General features: G+C 42.0%; 1 protein-coding gene across 2 annotated transcripts in view; it reads left to right on the top strand.

Annotated features, from left to right (window-relative positions):
* The window catches only part of MYO16 (myosin XVI), a 531143-nt gene that overhangs the window by 385334 nt on the left and 126125 nt on the right, over nt 1-19684 (top strand). For both annotated transcript variants that reach the window (XM_029210034.1, XM_029210033.1), the window contains exons 24-26: nt 11969-12044; nt 16688-16863; nt 19593-19673. In XM_029210034.1, coding sequence (XP_029065867.1) covers nt 11969-12044; nt 16688-16863; nt 19593-19673 — 333 coding nt within the window. The remainder of the gene's footprint in view (nt 1-11968; nt 12045-16687; nt 16864-19592; nt 19674-19684) is intronic.

The following is a 19684-nucleotide window of genomic DNA, read 5'->3' as shown; positions in this document are numbered from 1 at the left end:
CACATCCTGGTGAGGTGGATAAAGTCCTAATCCCAGACTGTAGACCCTGATCATTACCATCATGTCACTGATTTCCACAGGCCTTTCCGGGAACCCAATTACTAAAACATTGCTGATAGGAGTGATGTGTGGAAAAGACTGGTTTGTGGCCAGTCTATAAAATACCTGAACTTTTTTTTTCCCTTCTTGAAAAGGATCTACCCCTCTTGTGGAATATATTAAGTTTGAAATATGTCGGTTGAGATTTGTGGTGTTGCCCAGACGTCTGAGAAGCAGAGATCTCTATCTCATTGAGGCTGCAGAACATTCTAGATGACAGAGGGATGAAAGCCGACCTCTTTGCCCTCAGACGTATTTACATAACATGTATGTGGGTGAAACCTTGGTCCCTTCAATTTCCCTGTGTCACCTGTGTCAGGAACACCTTCTGTAGCTTGTCTCCTGGCCTTCGCCTCCAGAGATTGGTGGGTGACACAGTGTTCCCAAGAAGGCTCTGAAAGTGAACCTTTAAATCAGCGGGAAAAGGAGATGAACTCATCAATAAGGACGTTTCCATTTATTTCCCTCTTTCTTTTCTCCAGGCAGAATCCCCAGACATAACAATGAAACCTGTCTGGTCCAAGCCAAACTGATACTATTAAAGGTTATTTGACAAAGATATTTTGACCCACACAAAGAGAGCTTAATTTACATCTGTATTTGTTCAGCTCTTGGGCAAACTTTTAGAAGAATAAAAATTAACTCCCCCAGGCCCCTTGTGCTCCGTTTCTTCCATCAATTTCACCTTTGGCATAAATACATTTTTGTAGACTTGATAAATGTTTCCTTATCCAGAGTTTTATTAGGAAGAGAAAATGCAGGCTCTTATTTAGGGAATCTTACCGTTTTTTTCAAAGATTTAACTGGTTCTTTTATCTTCATGGGTTGACAGACATTTATAAATAGGGAACTTTAGATTTCCTAGAATATTGATATCTTATTGTAAGTTGATTGGTATTTTTTCTCCTTAAAAGGAACCAATGAATCATGTTCATAAATTTCAGCTGTGGTAATTTTCCTTCAATGCCCATATCCAGAATCTAGATATCTAGATAAGGACTCTTAACAGTAATACTATGTGCTTCTAATAACTTTCTCTGTTGATTAGTACTTATCAACTTAAAGTGAATCAGAATGAGAGCAAGCAAAACTATTAGACGGAATCACTTAATGGAAAAGTAAAAAACAGAAGCCTCTGCTTATAAATACTGATGCAAGAAAGAGATCAGTTTACCACCACGCGTGAAATCCAGACATTTTTCAGCAGACCTCAGATAGAAAGCTGAAACCAGGCATGAAAAATTATCAGACCCATTTATATTTACTGAGAACGATCTTACTTCTTTTGCTAAAATCCAACTTTACACACATTCTGATGTGCTATAGTGAACTCAAGAGTCTATCTCAAAAGTTGCCCATTTTTATCAGCTGTGAATCCCACCTCTTTCCTAGGGATTATATTTTGCATCATGTAAATAACATGGTGGAGAAGGGGGTTATGAATTTGACTAATAAGTGAATTTACTTCCATTCTGTAAATATTGATGACTCCCAGGAGAGTATTTTATGTCTCTTTCTAGGAGTTTATATGCTCTCATGATTCAGTTTCGTAGATGGCACGGCTCCCATGTCTCTCCAGTCTGTTTCTCTGTGGGCTTCACACCTACGGGTCTACTTTTTAGTATCTCTGCTTGAGTGGCGTCTTCACGTTAACAGATCCAGTGGCTAACTAAACTAAATTCCCAAACACTCTCTCAGCTGACTTCAAAAAAGTAAATAAAATTATTTGCCGTATTTGTTCCACTTTTCAACCCAGTTAATTACCAAATGCGAGCTACTCTCTCCCCACCTACCCTTAGAATCCAAATAGCCCTCATTTGTATTCCAGCACCCGAGGTCACATCACCTCCCCCTCTTGGGTCCCTTCAACAGTCTCCTAACACTAACTGATGGAAGAAATGCGAATTATGAATAAAGGGATGAATGAATATCTTTACTTAAAGGCATATGAACTGCTTTTATTTCATTTATCTTCTTGTTTCCCTGGTGACACTGTCCAGAATTAAATGTGATTATTCTGATTCGACTTGTTAATAATAGTCCTGAAACAGTGGCGGTGACGCCTGCTTTCTTTGCCATATTTTTACCTCCCAGTTTACCTCCTTTGGTAGAAGAATAAACCCTGATTTCTCTTTTAAAAATCAGATCTTCGGGCTTCCCTGGTGGCGCAGTGGTTGAGAGTCCGCCTGCCGATGTAGGGGACGCGGGTTCGTGCCCCGGTCCGGGAAGATCCCACATGCCGCGGAGCGGCTGGGCCCGTGAGCCATGGCCGCTGAGCCTGCGCGTCCGGAGCCTGTGCTCCGCGACGGGAGAGGCCACAGCAGTGAGAGGCCCGCGTACCGCAAAAAAAAAAAAAAAAAAATCAGATCTTCCAGATCGTTTTAACACTCCTGTTCTTCGTGTACCTGGTAGTTGAATATGCACAACTCGGGAGATGTAATCAGGATTCGATTTTTATTTTGGGTTCACACCACTTTTTAAAATATATTCAGCTGGGACAACCCTTCCTTTTAACCAGAAAAAACCCCAGGCAGCTCCAGCGGTATTTCTGGTCTCTTCTAAGCAATAGAAAGTCCTTTATTTGCTTTCATTGGTGATCACGGACTCAACTCAGAGACGAGGAGTTTCTGGTCCTGTATAGCGATCAGAACCACGAACTTTAGCTGACCGTCCAGTCCCATCAAGCCTCAGCCACACAGGAGACACTGTACCGTGGCCTGGAGTATCCTGTTTCTGTCTATTCTTGTGCTGGGTCCTCTCATTTCATCCCAATATGGCTTCACGCACACAGCTCCTTTCGATATTTAGGGCTGATCCTGGCTTGGGTGCTTCCATGCGTCCCTGAGACGCTTCCCTGGGAGGGCTTTGAGGCCCTTCCCGTGCCCTTGGTGATGCTGTCCCCCCCTAACCGCCCCCCCCAGCTGGCTGCTCCCCTGGGGCCCTGGTTTCTGACGCTCTCCACCGGACCCCACTCCTCTCAGCCTCACATATAGCCTCTTGGGCAGGATGTAACCCAACTTGGGATTGTGGACCAGATGAGGAAACTTCATCACACCCTTTGTAGTTCATCCAAAAACGTAATATGTCCTGCTCTCCACTTTCTGGAGCTGACACACAGCAGCCCTTCCTCTTGCAGCAGGGCTGTCCCTTCCCTCACACGTACCCCATCCTTCTGCCCATTTCTGACTTTGTGCTACTTAGTGGGGGTCGATCACCCGTTCCCAGTGTCTCCCTAAGTGCTGGGACATTGTCCAAGTGTATGAGGGCATTCCATGAAGTCTCCTCCCTCTTGGTTTAGGTGCTGGGGGAAGAAACTGTGTAAAAGTATTTATGGCCCTATTTGCCTGCTGTATAAAGCAATCACTGCTGTGCCCTCAAATTGGTGTGAGAGCAATAGATCCATAGACCCATAGATAGACAGAGATGTCCAAGTCAAATACCGTCCTTAGAGAAATATGTACACACACACACATATATAAAGGCAATATCAATGCCGCCAGAAACACACGTAAGCTGTCCATGCTGTAGTCTGGGATGTCCTGAAATGCCTCAGTTATCACTGAGGGTAGCTTCATTAGAGGAAGTAGAACTTTTAGCACTTAACCACATGGAAATACAGATTTCCACATCGGAACTACATTAATTAGGTGATACTATAATTAGCAATTCAGTTTGTCCTTTACATTTTGCCTTGCAAGGTAGAGTGTCCACTCTGGAAAAGGCTCTCATCCTAATGCAGTGTTTTATATGTTACTGTGGGTAACGTCTCAGCCCAGTAGGAGAACGAAGGACAAAGGAGACGCAGGAAGTCTAGGTAGCGAATCCCTAAGTGATACCACAAAAGGCTCTCCTAAGAATTCTCCACCCTTGTTTCCCTACTCAGGTGGTTTCTTGTTGGCCTCCTGATTCTGGCCTGAATGGAGAATTGGTTGTGACGTTTACGTTTCTAGCCTACAGTGACATGCTCTATTTGTTTCCATTTCTTTTTCTCTAACCTGCGAGGCCTCGCTGCAGGTACGCTGAGACCCCCCCCCCCCCCCCCCGCTCGCTGCACGTGGTTCATCCACGGGCTGCGATGCCATCTCCTTGCACCCTCAGTCTTCTCGGAACGAGTAGTTTTTATCGCTCTGTCTGCATCCATCCTTCCGGCCTTCTAGGACTGCCTTGCTCTCCTGGCTTTCCGTCATACCTTCAAGAGCTTCGTTATCTGTCGTCAGGTGTTCTGAACAGTGATGAACACGGTATCTCTCCTTGTCCTTTTGAGCTGCAGAGCAGGTAGAAGCAGCTGAGCTGTCAGCACCAAGACAGGAATAGACAGAGCGAGAAATTGGGGCTGGTGGAGGTCAGCCGGGGTCTAGCCTGAAAAAGAAACTGCTCCACGTTTTCAGGCAGAAGAAAAGGAGTACAGGGATTCGGTTCCCCAGGAAAAGTTGAGACAGATGGGAGACGATGAGGTGACCCAGAGACATGTGAAGCAGCTGCCTTCTCTGAGGCTGGAGGTGGGAAGGGAGGAGGCTGTTCTACGGGGAGTGGAGCTGAGGGCAGCTGGTGGGAGCACGGCAGACTGGCACACCTTCCTTGACCTCGCATGGCCCTCCGCCCGTGCGCCAGCGCCTGGGGCGGGGCTGCTGAGGCCGCAGACGTTAGGATGTTAGGCCCCAGCTCGGGCAGACCCCATGCTTTGCTCATCCAGGTGGAGTAAGCCAACTGCTCTCGCTTTAATTCAGGGGATTCAAATCAGAGATGGCGGATGGAGCCATTTCGCCGGAGCGCACTCACGCCTGCGCTTCAGTTTCCTTGGAGACGAGCCAAACCTGAGCCTGACAGCCTCCAGTTGGGAAGACAACGCATGTGCTTTGGCCTTTCGTAACTTTTCTTTGTGGACCCGGGAGACTAAGTATCTTGATGGATTGTGATTCACACCCATGGCGAAAGTTTTATAACCCCTGTTTTTATATACAGCGAACGTAATTTTTCTTTTAATTGTATGTATTGCAGTGCCGGAGCGTTACAGCGAGTACATCCAAAAAGGGAGCGCGTGGCCGCGGTCCCTAGCTTACACCCTTCTCACTGGGCGTCCTCACCAAAGCGTTTAGATGCGTGTGCTAACTGCGGAAACGTGAGGAAAATGCTCAATTTCCTTTGGAGCCATTTTATTGAACAGAATCATTCCAAAGGAAATCTTTGACTACATGACAATTCCCTTTAAGATTTGTATGGATCTGTATGCATGTAAATTTCTCTGTTACATGCATGAGGGATGCTGTCACTTATAGCATGAATCCTTAAGAGGAAAAAAAGATAGCACCTGAGTTTGTTACGTAAAGACAGAGGGGGAAAAAGAGCCTTTATCCTGGCCTCTATCTTTTGTGACTTTCAGATTTTTTCTCCTTTCATCCCCCAAACAATAAACCAGCAGGAAAAGGAGGGGTGGGGCTGAGAACAGAGGAGCTGTCTTGAGTGACCTAGAAAGGCCCATGCCTGAAACCTGCTCCTGCCATTCCAGCAATGCCCGCTACGTCCCTCCCGAGTGGCACAGCTGAGACAGGACAGGCCTGATCTGTCGCCCTGGTATCACAGACTCACAGACTCACAGAGCTAGGGTACATTGAGTTTTTCTCCTTGCTGTTTTCCCATTCATACAGATTCCTCTGTCCATTTAACTAGGCTCTGAGGCTCACTGCCCTTTGAATCACCAGGAGCCCAATGGGGTGGCCTTTTCCCACTCAGTGTTGTAGCATCCATGGCTTCTATGCAACCTTAGTGCCTCTTCAGGCCAGTGGTCCCAGTGAGGTCCGGAGGCTGAGGCTAGGTGGCTGGCGAGTGTAATGTGCTTTTACTCTTCCAGGGAGATGGGCTTTATTCGGAAGCAATTTCTTTGTAAAGTAATAAATGAATTTTGACTGATGGCACTACAGCTACACGATGAGAGCCTCCTTTTCAGACGGCAGCTCGTTTAGCAGCCTCATGGTTAGATGGCGTAGATAACTTCCATGAGCCCTTCTCGGGGCGGTAATGTAAAAATATTCTGGAACAGGGATGAGAGGAAGGTACAGGTGAGCGTTAGAGCAGATATGGGGGTTGCTGATTAGAAAACGATACGTACTATGCAAAACTAGGACTAACATACTTTTTCATGCATCTTCAAAATCACCGAGAGAGAGAGAGAGAGGTTGACATTACCATCCATGTTCTGGAGACGAGAAATCAGGAAGGCTCAGTACCTTGATGTCATTACCTCCCAGGCACCAGGACTGGTTGAAGCTGGAGCCCAAAAGGCAGCAGCCATGCAAGGCTTGTCCTCTTTCCAATACAGCTTGATGCCTCCTACCTAGATGTGGGCCTTGAGAAGTAGACTCGGCTTTGGCAGCTGGTGAAGCTGGAAAGGACTTTTCTAAAAAGAAAGGGGAGCACCTGGAAATAGGCCATATGTCAACGGATTGTATTCAGTGAGGTGGACATCTTTCTGTAGAAAGTGAGGCTCTACCAAGGATTGGACACAAGCGATCCTGGAGTTAGATTTTTGGTTTTCTATTCACGTCTTCTTCTGAAAATTAACTTTTAGTTCTCGTGTTAACTTAGGACTAAGAGAAAGTGTGTGCGTTATCATCATCCAGATTATATATTTTTTTTTTAACTGTGGCCAGCTCGTTTGCTATAATTGTTTTCAAGTGAAAATAAAACCCAAAACCTTTTAGTTGCCTTCATTAAAACGACAGTGCGCCTTTTCAGAATGTGCAGTTTTGAAATGCTTAGGCACAGTTCAGATTTCAGCATTGTGCGAAGTTTCTGCATTTGTCTTGTGCCACCACCTCCTTGCTGGGGGGAGGGGGTGATGTCAGAGGAGTGGGGGGAGGTCAGGACTCGCCACTGCCCAGAGGTAACCCGCCGCAGGTCCCCTCTCCCCACACCCACTTAGGAAGCAGTAGAGAGGCACGTCAACCCCTTCCACCTGCTCACCCTGCAGCCAGGGAAGTGTGCCTGGAGGCCCAGTGGAGACCCAGAACTCCTGCCCACCCAGCGGCAATGAGAATCCCCTCTTCTTTTGTGTCAGAGGAGGTTGAGCGGGGACCCCGAATTCTCCACTTGACAGTAATGAGGCTGTGCCTCTCTTCCCCTGCTGAGTCAACTAACCAGAAGGTTAAGTGGGAAACTTCAACGTCCTCTTCTCAATTGATAGAACAGCTTTGTGGGAAATCAGAAAGGATGTAGAAGAACTCAACACCATCAACCAATGGGATCTGCTCACTTATAGATGTGTAAACCAAGAGAAGCAGAATTCTCATTCTTTTCAAGTCCATGCTTCAAGAAAGACTATATTCTGGGCCATAAACCAAACCTAAAATTCCGAAGGATTGAAATTATACAGACTGGGGCTTTCCTATCACAATGGACTCAAACTAAAAATCAAGAAGAGAAAAATAACAGGAAAATCTCCAAATACCTGGAAACTAAAAAATGCCCTTCTAAATAATCCATAAATCAAAAATGAAGTTTCAAGGGAATTCAAAAATATGTTGAACTGAATGAAAATGAAAATACAACGTATCAAACTTTTGAGACAGACCTAAAACAGTGCCAAGAGGAAAATTTATAGCACTACATACACATATTAGAAAAGAGGAAAGTCTCAAGTCAGTAATCTAAGCTTCCACCTCAACAACCTAGAAGAAGGAAAGTAAAATAAACCCAGAACAAGCAAACAAAAGGCAATCCAAGAGCAAACCGAGAGCAAAATGCGTGGAATTTTTTTAAAAATAGAGAAAATCAATGAAACAAAGAGTTGGTTCTCTTAAAATAACCATAAAAATGACAAACCTCTAGTAAGGAATGACAAGGAAAAAAGAGAAAAGACTCAAATTGCTAATATCAGGAATAAAACAGGAAATATGAATACAGACCCTGCAGTCAACAAAAAGATCAAAAGGGAATAAATACTACAAACAACCATCACATATAAATTTGATGACTTACATGAACTGGACCAGTTCCTCACAAAACACAAATGACCTCAATTCACCACATATGAAATAGAGTCCTGAGTCTTCCCTGCGCTGATGTCAATATCCTGCTGGTGATGGTTTTGTCCGATGTTATCACTGGCGGGAATGGGGTAAAGGGTCCACCGGCTCTATTGGTGTTATTTCTTACAACGGTGAATCTACAATTATCTCAAAATTAAAAGTTTAAGAAGTACTTAAAGGTGATGGGAGCAGGTTATCTATGGACATAATAAACGGGCATGAGTGGATATCATTTATTTAGATTTTCTAGTTGCCTTCGACAAGGCCAATACCAAACTTTATTGGATTGAGGAAATCATCATGATTAAAAGACCAAGTCTGGAAACAGATTGTATTTTACCCTTAAAAAGAAAAAATAAACCCATCTCGGATGTATGTGCACACATATGTGTGTCGTGTGCATGTATGTCTCAGCCCGTCCCCTGAAAAGTCCTAGAAACACTGACCAGCTTGATAATACTATGCTGTTGTGCACCTCTAGGTCTCTAATTACAATTTTCCTGTAAAATATGAAAGGGCTCCTTGAGGAAGTACTTGATTCCAGATTTGGGACCAGGAAAAAAAAACATGATATGGAACCATGTGTTAGCATTCCACTCATGCCAAGTTTATGTAACACATAGTCGTTAGCATTATTGTATTAATTGTGGTAAAATAAGCTATCTTGGGGGGTAATGTCTAATACTTCTGTTGAGCTGTCAACTCAAATCCTGTCAATACTGTAATCACCCATGTCTTAGGAATAGGCTCGGAAGCTCTTAAACTTGGAATGCCTTTGCAGAATGTTAATTTAACACATAAAGACTCAAAGAGCTAAAGCAGTTTTCCCATTGTCACAAAATAATTAAGCTCACCTGCTTCAAGACTTATTAATTTTACATGAAGTAAAAAGTTTTGCCCAACGCCATGCTTCCTACAAGCATCAAACTGCCCTTCTTGAGTGTTTGCACTTGTATGGATTTTGTTAAGTATCTTTTCCACGTAACTTCTCCAGCTGGTGTCTCCAACTGGGAGGTTTTGAACTTTAGTTTTAATGGGAGACCTTTAGCTTTTTGTCTAACTATCCAAGTACAACCAGGACGCCATTCATGAGGACTTCCCAGAGCACATGATCTTGTGATAATGAAAGACTCATCAACATAACCTTAAATAAAAAGGGGCAGCACGGATGTTATGCTATATGTGGTCACAATGTAACGAAACCTTTTTGTTCATTTCACCAAATATTAAATGAATCTGCCCAGTGGACAGAGCATTTTGCTTGTCGCTGCAGAGACAGAGCTGAGCAATCCATAGTCACTCCCTCAAGGTACAGCAGGAAGGCCCATCATAAAGCAAGGCATGACAGGAGCAAAGACAGGCAAGGAATGTATTTGGAAAAAATCAGGTAGTCCAGCTGTGTGTGTGTGTGTGTGTGTGTGGTGTTCAGAATCATCAGGTACCCATGAAAAGAAGAGGCTAGAATTATAGATTGGAACCATACAAGGAGGACCCTACACTGCAGGCTCAGCTCTGGGACATTAAATAACTTGCCAGAGTCCATATAGATGCAGAGCAGCTCAGCTGGGTGTCTGTGGTCTCTGGGCACTGCTGTCTCTAATACAGGAAGGCATGTAGAAGCCAAACTCCAGGTTAAGGTTTCTCAACCCCAATCCGATGGTCATTGGGGGCCAGATACTTCTTCACTGTGGAGCTGTCCGGGGCACTGTGGGATGCTTGTAGCATCCCTGTCCTTCCAACCCTTCAGTTGTGACAAACGCAAAAGCCTCCAGGCACTGAAAGTGTCACCATCATCCCTGGTTGAGAACCACTGCTCTAGATGATGTGAAAATCGTTTATATTCAACAATGTGTAATATGTAACATGATATATAGCTTACGTTTTAATATTGGCAAGCCATGTTCTGGCCTAGGGGCAAACTGGATAATTAGATAATGATTGAGAAGTATCTTAAAGTTGTTTAGTTGTTTGCCTCTTAGCTCAAGCAGTCTTCTGATCCAAATTCATGTTGGAAAATCTGGGAATCTGGAGGGTATCTTGGGATTCCTGTGCCGTTTAGGCTCTTGTGACAGCAAAGAATAAAATCTCAGCAAGGCTTTATTGTAAGGATGACACAGTTAGGCATTGGAACTTGAAAACCCGCTAGGAACCGAGCCTCACTGGGGGTCATCTGGCCTTTTTCTAGCTTCCTCTCACTGGCCACTCAGCCTCTTTCTCATGGATTCTTTCTGTCTAGTTCCATCTTGCTGCCAATGAGACAATCTCCTCTGGGCCATCCAGTTAAAATTCCCCAAGGAGTCGGGTGACTATCACCTTCACTGGTCTAACCACCCGCACTCCCTCATGGTGATGCAGAACAAAGAGGCATCATTGACCAGCTGCCCTCCTTGGGGTCAGTCCTGGTCTCCCCGGGGTAAAGGACAGCCTGTGACGCCCGGCCGTGGCGAAGCAGCAACAACTGTTGAACCTGATGAGCCTTGCGGCTGACGTGACCCTCAGGACCCCACCTGGGAGCTCACACTTGGCTGAGGCTGAGGGAGACAATAAAACCACGTCTCTCTTCAGAAATCAAGTCTCCCAGGCCAGATGGGAATACCAGCAAAACCAGACAATAAAGTCATTTAAATATGTTCGTAAGTAAACTGTGACAGAAAAAAGAACTGTTCTTTGAATAATCCAGAATTAATTGTTTCCTGAGTTTTCTTTGTTTGAAGGACTTCACATTTTATTCACTGCTTAAATGATCCAAAGGAGCGCTTTTCGTTTTTACTGAAGTATAGTTAATTTACAGTGTGTTAGTTTCCAGTGTACAGCAGAGTGATTCAGTTACACATACATACATATATATGTACATATCTGTTCAATATCTATTCTTTTTCAGATTCTTTTCCATTATAGGTTATTACAAGATATTGAGTATAGTTTTCTGTGCTCTACAGTAGGTCCTTGTTGTTTAGTATTTTCTATATAGTAGTGTGTATCTGTTAATCCCGAAGTCCTGATTTATCTCTTCCCCCCCCCCCAACCCCGCTATCCACTTTGGTGACCATAAGTTTGTTTTCTACATCTGTGAGTCTATTTCTTTTGTAAATAAGTTCATTTGCTATCATTTTTTTAGATTCCACATATAAGTGACATCATATAATATTTGTCTTTCTCTGACCTACTTCACTCAATATGAGAATCTCTAGGTCCATCCATGTTGCTGCAAATGGCATTATTTAATTCGTTTTTATGGCTGAGTAGTATTCCGCTGTATATATATATATATATATATATATATATATATATATATATATATACACTGCATCGTTTTTATCCATTCTTCTGTCAGTGGACATTCAGGTTGCTTCCATATCTTGACTCTTGTAAATAGTGCTGCTGTGAACATTGCATGTATCTTTTGGAATTAGAGTTTTCTCTGGACATATGCCCAGGAGTGGGATTGCAGGATCATACGGTAGCTCTATTTTAAGTTTTTTAATAAAGACAGCGCTCCATTTCTCAAACTGACGCCTCATTTCCTTCCCTCCCAAGGTGTCATGAAGTCTTCCTACTTGGTTTAGAGAGTTTTCTGAGCAGGTGAGGGTTTTTCAGAATAAGCAGGCTATGATGGCTGTGAGTCAGCACGCCTTTCTCCTAAACTCACGATTGGAGGAGGGCTCCGGCAATCAGAGCCTGGGAATGGGAGCTTTGAACTTGCCTGTAGCGAGAACTCTAAGACCTGAAGACACTGCTCTTATGAATAATTTAAAACTGCCGCTGAGTCAAGTTATTCTTTAAAGGAAATTACTTTCGTGGTCATGTTTAACCATTAGTAATTATGCCACTTTCTTTTATTATAGGTAATGTATGAAATTGTTGGAGCAATTGAAAAAAATAAAGACTCCCTTTCACAGAATCTTCTATTTGTAATGAAAAGTAAGTGTTCCCCGTACGGTTAAAATGCCACACATTCTTTATGTCTCTGTCTCTGAACATGGTCCTATAAAATATGCCACCAGCTAAGGATAATTGAACTATCTTTCGTGTTCTAATGCCCAGAATAATAAGGAATGGAGCTTGCCATGCTACACACTGGTTATAATTTAATTTAGAGTCTAGTAGAAACCATAATTTAACTAAGCTTTTAGCAGATAGAAATATAAAACACCTTTACCAGTTTGGCGTGTGAATATAAAGAAGCTCTTGTGTGAAGACTGACGAAGATGCGTATGGCTTCCACGGTTATTTAGGCTACAGCAGGGTGAGTTTCATTACTTAAGATGACTCTGGAGCACATCTGAGGGTGGTATTTTATTCTTGTGTACTTTCAGCTATAAAAAACTAATGCTTACAAAGTAAAATGAGGGTACAAATTGATATATACATACACACATGTATATATCCATATAAATTTATAGGTGACATCTACTTAGTGAACCTTAGTACTTTATATACATATCTCTATACATATATCTATAATTCTATACTATATGTAAAACGATGTGCTGGGTTTATATGTGGTATAATTATATATATCTCTGTATTTACATATAGATCTGTAAATTTACGTATATGTATAGTTCTATCTCCTCTAGTAATTATTTTCTTAATAGCAGTTCTGCAGTGATTCACATTTTCTTAATAACCTCTTCAACGAATTAAAATGTATCATCTTTGTGCTTTAAGTTGCTCTAAGTGAGATGGAGCCATTTATCATTCCTGGGAAAAGAAGCATATCATAGCCTTTCATGAAATAGTTGAATGCCTTTGAGCTGGAAATAAGACATCCATATCACTTCCGGCTGGAGGAATATATTTACCTTAAATCAAATAGTAGAGTTGCAGTATATTGCTTTTCATGGGGAATGACTCTGCTTGCCTCTCAGAATGTATGGTTATTGAGTTCTCTTAAAGGCTGAGACTAATGATAAAAACATGGACTTGGAATAATACTGTGTAAAAAGAAAGAAGTGAGATAGTTGATCTTCTTGATTATCACTGGAAATATCTTCCTTCTAGTTTTTAAATATTTGGACTTTCATTCATAACATACTTAAAATTTTATAACGTACATAAAATCCATGTATTTTATGAAGAACTAATACACAGCATGTTTTCAAAGTTGGCACTAGGCCTACTTTTTTTGTATTTCATGGTGACGGAATATGTATTTAGAAAGAAAACATGATGGCTTCAGGTATTGCAATTCTGCTTATCTTAACAGAGTCCCTATATCTTAAAGTCATTCTTTTGTGTATGCTTGCTAACAAGTGCCAAGAGAAAACAGGCGTATCTTATTTTATTCTAAATATTTTAGACTATACATACATCTGAGCAAGACGACAAAATTTGCAACGTGCCCTTATGTGTTCATATAAGAGGTGCAAAGCATTTTCTGCAGAGGGCTAGAGAGTAAATATTTCAGGCTTTGCGAGCCGTTAAGTTCACTGCCGCAACTACTCAACTCTGCTATGATAATGAGGAAGCAAGCGTAGACAATACAGATGGATGTGGCTGCATTTCAATAAAACTTTATTTACAAAAACAGGCAATGGGCCGGATTTGGCCCACAGGCCACGGTTGCTCACCCGTTCTATCCCACAAGCAAAGATGCATGGTTGTGATAGTATTTTATGAATCTATGGAATGTTTTGACACTGCAAATAGTTATTAAAAGCAAGTGTAATTTATAGATAATAGTAATAATTCCTGTCTCCAGGCACCTTGCTAAGTACTCTGCTTACAGCATCTGATTCAATTCTCATATTATCCAAAAGCTCCCAGGTGTGGAAGGAGGCAGGGTCTGTGGCAGGATCCCTACAAATCCAGCTGTGTCTGTGACAGCCCTGACCAGTGCAGACAGGGAGCTGGGTGGCACAGCTCACACAGACAGTGCCCTCGTTGATGCCCAAGATGGGAAATCAAGTCCACTTGACTCAGAAGGAAGTAGGTACAGTCCAGACTCTTAAGTCTACTTATAAGTAGAGGAGATTTTACTATTTATTGTCAGTGATGCTGTTGGCATTTCTGCAGACCTGCTCATAGACTGTGGGCACCTCAGTTAGCTCAGCCCGTTTTACGGGCAGAAAGGTGCCCAGTGCATTGTGTCTAGAGCCCAGAGAGGGATGCTTCCCATTGCAATGTGTATACAGGGTGACATGAAGAAAAATGCCTGCAGCAAGTGACTCCTAGAAATAGGGAAGGGAGGCCAAAGCTGTCTCTTTGCTAGGGACTTCCTTCTCAGGCTCTAGGTGGCAACACGATGGCCGAATTTCTCTTTTCAATGTGCCGAGGAACCTGCTCTCGCCTCCTACTGGCTCAGCTTATGGGCCGGGCTCTACTGTTAGGGATGAGGCCTGATGGCACCTCCATCGTAGGGGGATGCTACCCCTGCTTTACCTTCAGGCAGCCTGGGTGTGTGATCCAGAGAAAGGACAGAAACAGATCACTTACATGTTTCGGTTCATAGTTATGTCTAGTGTTTATAGACGTAGTAAAGCCTTTTTCCGCAGTTATGGGAGTACCAAGTTGCACTATTTATCTGTGGTTCCATCCATCCACAGACTAGCTAGAAATATAAATAATATTTTTAATTAAGTTACATAGGCCATGGTATTATGTGTTTATTGTTTCACTGTTTTTAAATGATTTCAAACTTAAAGTCACAAAATTAGTACAAGGAACTCCCGTGTGCTCTTTTCCCAGATTGACTTTTTTCATTTCCTTTCTCCTTTTCTCTCTCACTCTCTCCTTCCTTCCATCTCCGTGTGTGCGTGCATGTGTATGTACGCACACTCTCTGAGCCACTGGAGAATGGCCAAAATTGTCTTTGTGCCTAAATACTTTGGTCCCTATCCTAAGACCAAGGACATGATCGTAGATGTCCTCAGTAAATTATCATAATATTAAACGTGGATATGATACCAATATCTAATCCAGAGTTTATGTAACACTTTACCAATTATCCCACTAATGTCTTTCATACTCATTTTTCTCCCAATTCAGGACCATTTGCTGAGTTTACTTGCCATTTCTTGTCAGTCTTCTTTAAGCTGGGACATTTCCTCAGCTTTCCTTTTTCTTCATGACATTAATATTTTAAGAAGTGGAAGCCCAGTTTGGTCATTATTTTGATACTAAAATTGCCCAAGACTTGGCCAGTGAGAACCCCTCCAAGCTAGTTCCTATGTCCTTTTGACAGGTTCTCATGTCTTTTGGGGTACGTTCTTACATTCTGGCTTTCCAGAGTGTTCTAGGATCTTCTACCTTGCCTCAGATCCAGAATTGGCCACTTATCCAAGAAGACTTGATTTATTTTAGAAGTGAATGGTGTTAAGAAACACTAAGAAATGGGGGCAGGGTGAACTCATTGCTACTGGCGTGTCATTGCTTTTAGATCCTTTCAGAACTAGAAAATTTAAGATATAGGCATAGATTTTACATATATATGTGTGTGTGTATATATAGATATAGATAGATAGATCACAGTATATTATTGTGATACCTATAATTTCTAGCCAACACCACAGGGCTCCTTTTTGCCTTCCTGTAATCCATAATTGTATCTCCCTTCTCTGACCCTCCTCCTAGCTCCCTATTTGTTTATTCATATAGCGACTTTTCACTCAAGGCACTGCTAATAAATATATTAGCTGGGCAAACAAAATAATCTGAGTGCAGAAATGGTGGAAACTAAACCACTTTGCTCCTGAACGCTGCCAGCTGTCCGATGGGCTAAGACTGATCCTGAATGATTTATGCATGTTACATCACACTTTAATCTTGCGGGAATCCATGGAGTAGGTACTCGGGTGGTTATTTCACAGAAAAGGAAATTAAGGCTTAAAAACTGTCTACATACAGATAGAAGTAACCCAAGAAACATGCCTTCTAGATCCTTAACTGTCACAGACACGGTTTTCACTTTGCTATTCAAATGTGTCCAGCCATTCACGAGCCCATTTCTCCCTGAGGTGTCAGGAAAGACATATGGACCCAGAATTACCAGAATTTTTATAACCTAACATCTAATATATCAACTTGCTTTCACCTTTCCAGCTTAACTGGATCAGAAAAAGAGGCACTTTTCTCCCTAACAGCTGAGACAGCCGAATGAGACAGGGGCTCCCCAGTGTCTGCATTCCACTGGGAGAGAGGTTCTTCCTGGGGACGTGTGTCCCCAGCAGTTATTTTCCTGGAATGGAGAGCTGCTGACTAAGACCATTTCATGACTTGGTCAAGTGCACTGAGGCCCCTTAGGTCTGAGCAGGTCCGATCCGGTTCTGGCTGTTAGGAGAGCAGTAAGAGCCACTCAGTTCAAGAGCAAGGGATTCAGGGCTCAGGTGGGGGACGGGAGAGCATGGGATCTGGACCAAGGGCAAAAAAGGTCAGAATTCATCAAACAGCGTGATGAGTAGTGGGGAAAATGAAAAAGAGGCAAAAGGAAAGGTAGACTCCTAAATTCCCTCCCCACTCAGAATGTTTTAGTGGTTAGAACGCTCGGATGACGTGTGAGCTTAACGCTTGCATGAATTAACGATTTTAATGCCGCTTACAATATTCATTTATTTATTTCCTAGCTAGTGAAAATGTCATGATCAATCATTTGTTCCAGTCGAAACTGTCACCAACAGGAGCCCTCGTACCTTCCTCTCCTTCTTTTAAATTCAGAGGACATAAATCTGCCTGGCTCAGTAAGAAAATGACAGCTTCTTCAATGATTGGAGAAAACAGGAATTATCTAGAACTTAGTAAGGTAGGAGTTTTTATGATTCGTGTCTGGTTGTTTTGAAGTTTGCCTATTAGCACATTTGCTTCTTCTTTTAAAGAAAAACAAGCACAATCCTCAATGCTAATGGAAATAAATTGATATTTTAATTGAAAAAATTAAAGGAAAGACTGCTTACCTAAAGTACAACCCTCTGAGAGAGGACAGTTATAAGAAAGTGCAGTGGAGTGAAAATTTGATAGCAAATAGAGTATCGGTCATTTTATTTGTTGTCTGTGCAGCATCCTTTTTACATCTCATCTCTGTGACTGTCTTTTTGATGAATGGGAGGTAACTTCAGGGACAGTAGGATTAAAGGGAATAAACTTAGCTACCTTATTCTCTTGATATTAATCACTTCAGAGGCTTTAGGTCTCTAAACAATAAATTGAAGTTTCTCATATAGACATAGTGTATTTTTCAGGTCCTAGAGTGTTTTCACTGTGTTTTGCAGATTTTTAATTTATTTCAGCATTATACTAATTTTTTATTGGGGTATAGTTGCTTTACCATGTTGTGTTAGTTTCTGGTGTACAACGAAGTGAACCAGCTGTATGTATACATAGATCCCCTCCCTCTTAGACCTCCCTCCCCTACCATCCCACCCCTCTAGGTCACCACACAGAGCACCGAGCTGAGCCCTGTGCTGTACCGCAGGTCCCCAGTAGCTATCTGTTTTACACATGGTGGTGTATTTATGTCAAACCTAACCTCCCAGTTCATCCCACCCCACCCCCGCTGCCCTGTGTCCACACGTCCATTCTCTACGTCTGTGTCTGTATTCCTGCCCCGCAAACAGTTTCATCTGTGCCATTTAACGGGTATTTGTCCCACACCAGCGTGGTTGTACTTACAACCTAAAGATTCTGACGATTTCTAAACTAGAACAAAAAATTCAGTGAAGAGTTGTTTCAAACTGAAATGTTTTAAGTTTATGAATTCAGTGCCCAGTTGTAGCCCAGTTTGTTTTGCTTGCCTTTATAAAGACTCTTAAAAAATGAGAAATATGGTTGGGAAGGTGTCCAGGACAATCAATCTTAGAAATTCAGTCATTGTAGCTTGCTGAACCGCATTTTAACTTACCAATTAAAATAAAAGCATAATTAAAGTCAACTGTATTATAGAAGAATGGCAGAAATGTGTGTAGCGTATTAGAAGTGTGTGTGTGTGTGTGTGTGTGTGTGTGTGTGCTCCTGAGTGTGTGTGTATGTGTTTAGCCATTAGACCCTAGATTTAAGGGTCCTTTGATATAGTTGTTCCAGAACTGGACCATCACAGGAATTCAATCTCACTGCATATAAAATGGCATCTTTTACATAAAAAGGACAAAGTGTTCCCCTTGTAAAAGCTCCATCTCTATTCCTGGTGGTTTCGCTGAAACTTCTGGCCTTTCCTTTCTCAGTCACCCTGGAAACCATGAGCAAGAAATCGCCACACACCTCCAAACTGTAATTTTTAACCTTAATTATTAAACATTACCAGGCATAGATGCCATTAGTCTTTTCCCTGAAGGACTGCAAAAGCGAGATAATTCACAGCAGTTCCTCCACCCGGAAAGGGAAATTGAGTGTTCAATTTCAAGGGATGAAGATTTATTTATTATGATTTTTCCTTAAGTGTTCCATTCCTCTCTTCCCTCCGAGGGTCCTCACCCCTGCACACCCATCCCTGTGACCAGCAGGGTAGCCATCTACCCACCCTTCAACTGAGCATCACGTTCGGCTTTGTGTTTGTAGAAAACAAGTTGATCTTAGACCAATCGCTTCATTTTCCATTCCCTTGTCAGTTACAATTGATCTTTTCAGCTTGACAGTTCATCTCGACGGAAGGAAGTGAGCTATTGCCATGATAGCAATAGCACCATATTGACAAGGATGTTTCATCAAATTTTTTGTTCTATCGAGACCTTTTATTTTAAGATAAATGATTTTGGATCGATAGATCTGTTGGTCTCAGTCTGTATGATTTCGTGAAATGTAATAGTACATTAGTGGCTGAGGTTTCTTTTAACCCCTGGTGGGATTTAATTAATTACTTTCTGCCCTTTCGTTCTTCACCCACTGGCTTCATTTTCACTGACTTCTTTTATCTTCATTATCATTTAATCTTTGCTACGTATGAATTATTTTCTTTTAAGAGCTAGATATAACTACTTATCGAAGAAAACAGTCTACTGTCATTTTTCACAGGCAAGTAATTTACTAACCCCTTTTAGTCATTAAAAGAAGAAAAAGAAAAGGAAGAGAAAGAAAAAAAGAGTAGGACACTGATTATAGTTAAACTCACGGAACAAACCAGTGATTGTTAAAACATCAAATCTTTGTAATGTAAAATATCAGTTGTATCCTTTTACCGCAGAGTAAGCTACATTTCATGATAAACATGCACAATTAGTAACACAATCAGGATACCAGGGGGAGTTTACTGTACCACCAAGCGAGTCAACATCTGTCTATTCTCAAATGAAAGTAGATGCAGGTTCGTGACAGCCATGGACTTGAAAGGCTACAGAAATGGTTACTTTACATGTAGTTGCCCATTTTTCTAGCTCGTGGTACCATTACCGAAAATCATTTGGCACTGATTTTTATAGTCTGTTTTAAATCTGCATCTGCCTGTAAGTGAGTTTATATGAATCAGAGGGTTAATTTTTTTCCCTCTAAACTGGAATTTAGTAAAATAAACCCGCTCACCCTTTCCTTTTGTTTTCATTACAGTTATTAAAAAAGAAAGGAAATTCTACATTTCTTCAAAGACTAGAACGGGGAGGCCCGGCCACCATTGCATCGCAACTCAGGGTTAGTGAAGT

Source organism: Monodon monoceros, unplaced genomic scaffold (assembly GCF_005190385.1).
Source record: "Monodon monoceros isolate NGI ecotype Baffin Bay Population unplaced genomic scaffold, NGI_Narwhal_1 Super_Scaffold_8, whole genome shotgun sequence".
Lineage (NCBI taxonomy): Eukaryota > Metazoa > Chordata > Mammalia > Artiodactyla > Monodontidae > Monodon > Monodon monoceros.
The sequence above is the reverse complement of the archived record's forward strand: the minus strand, read 5'-3'. Positions and strand labels throughout refer to the sequence as shown.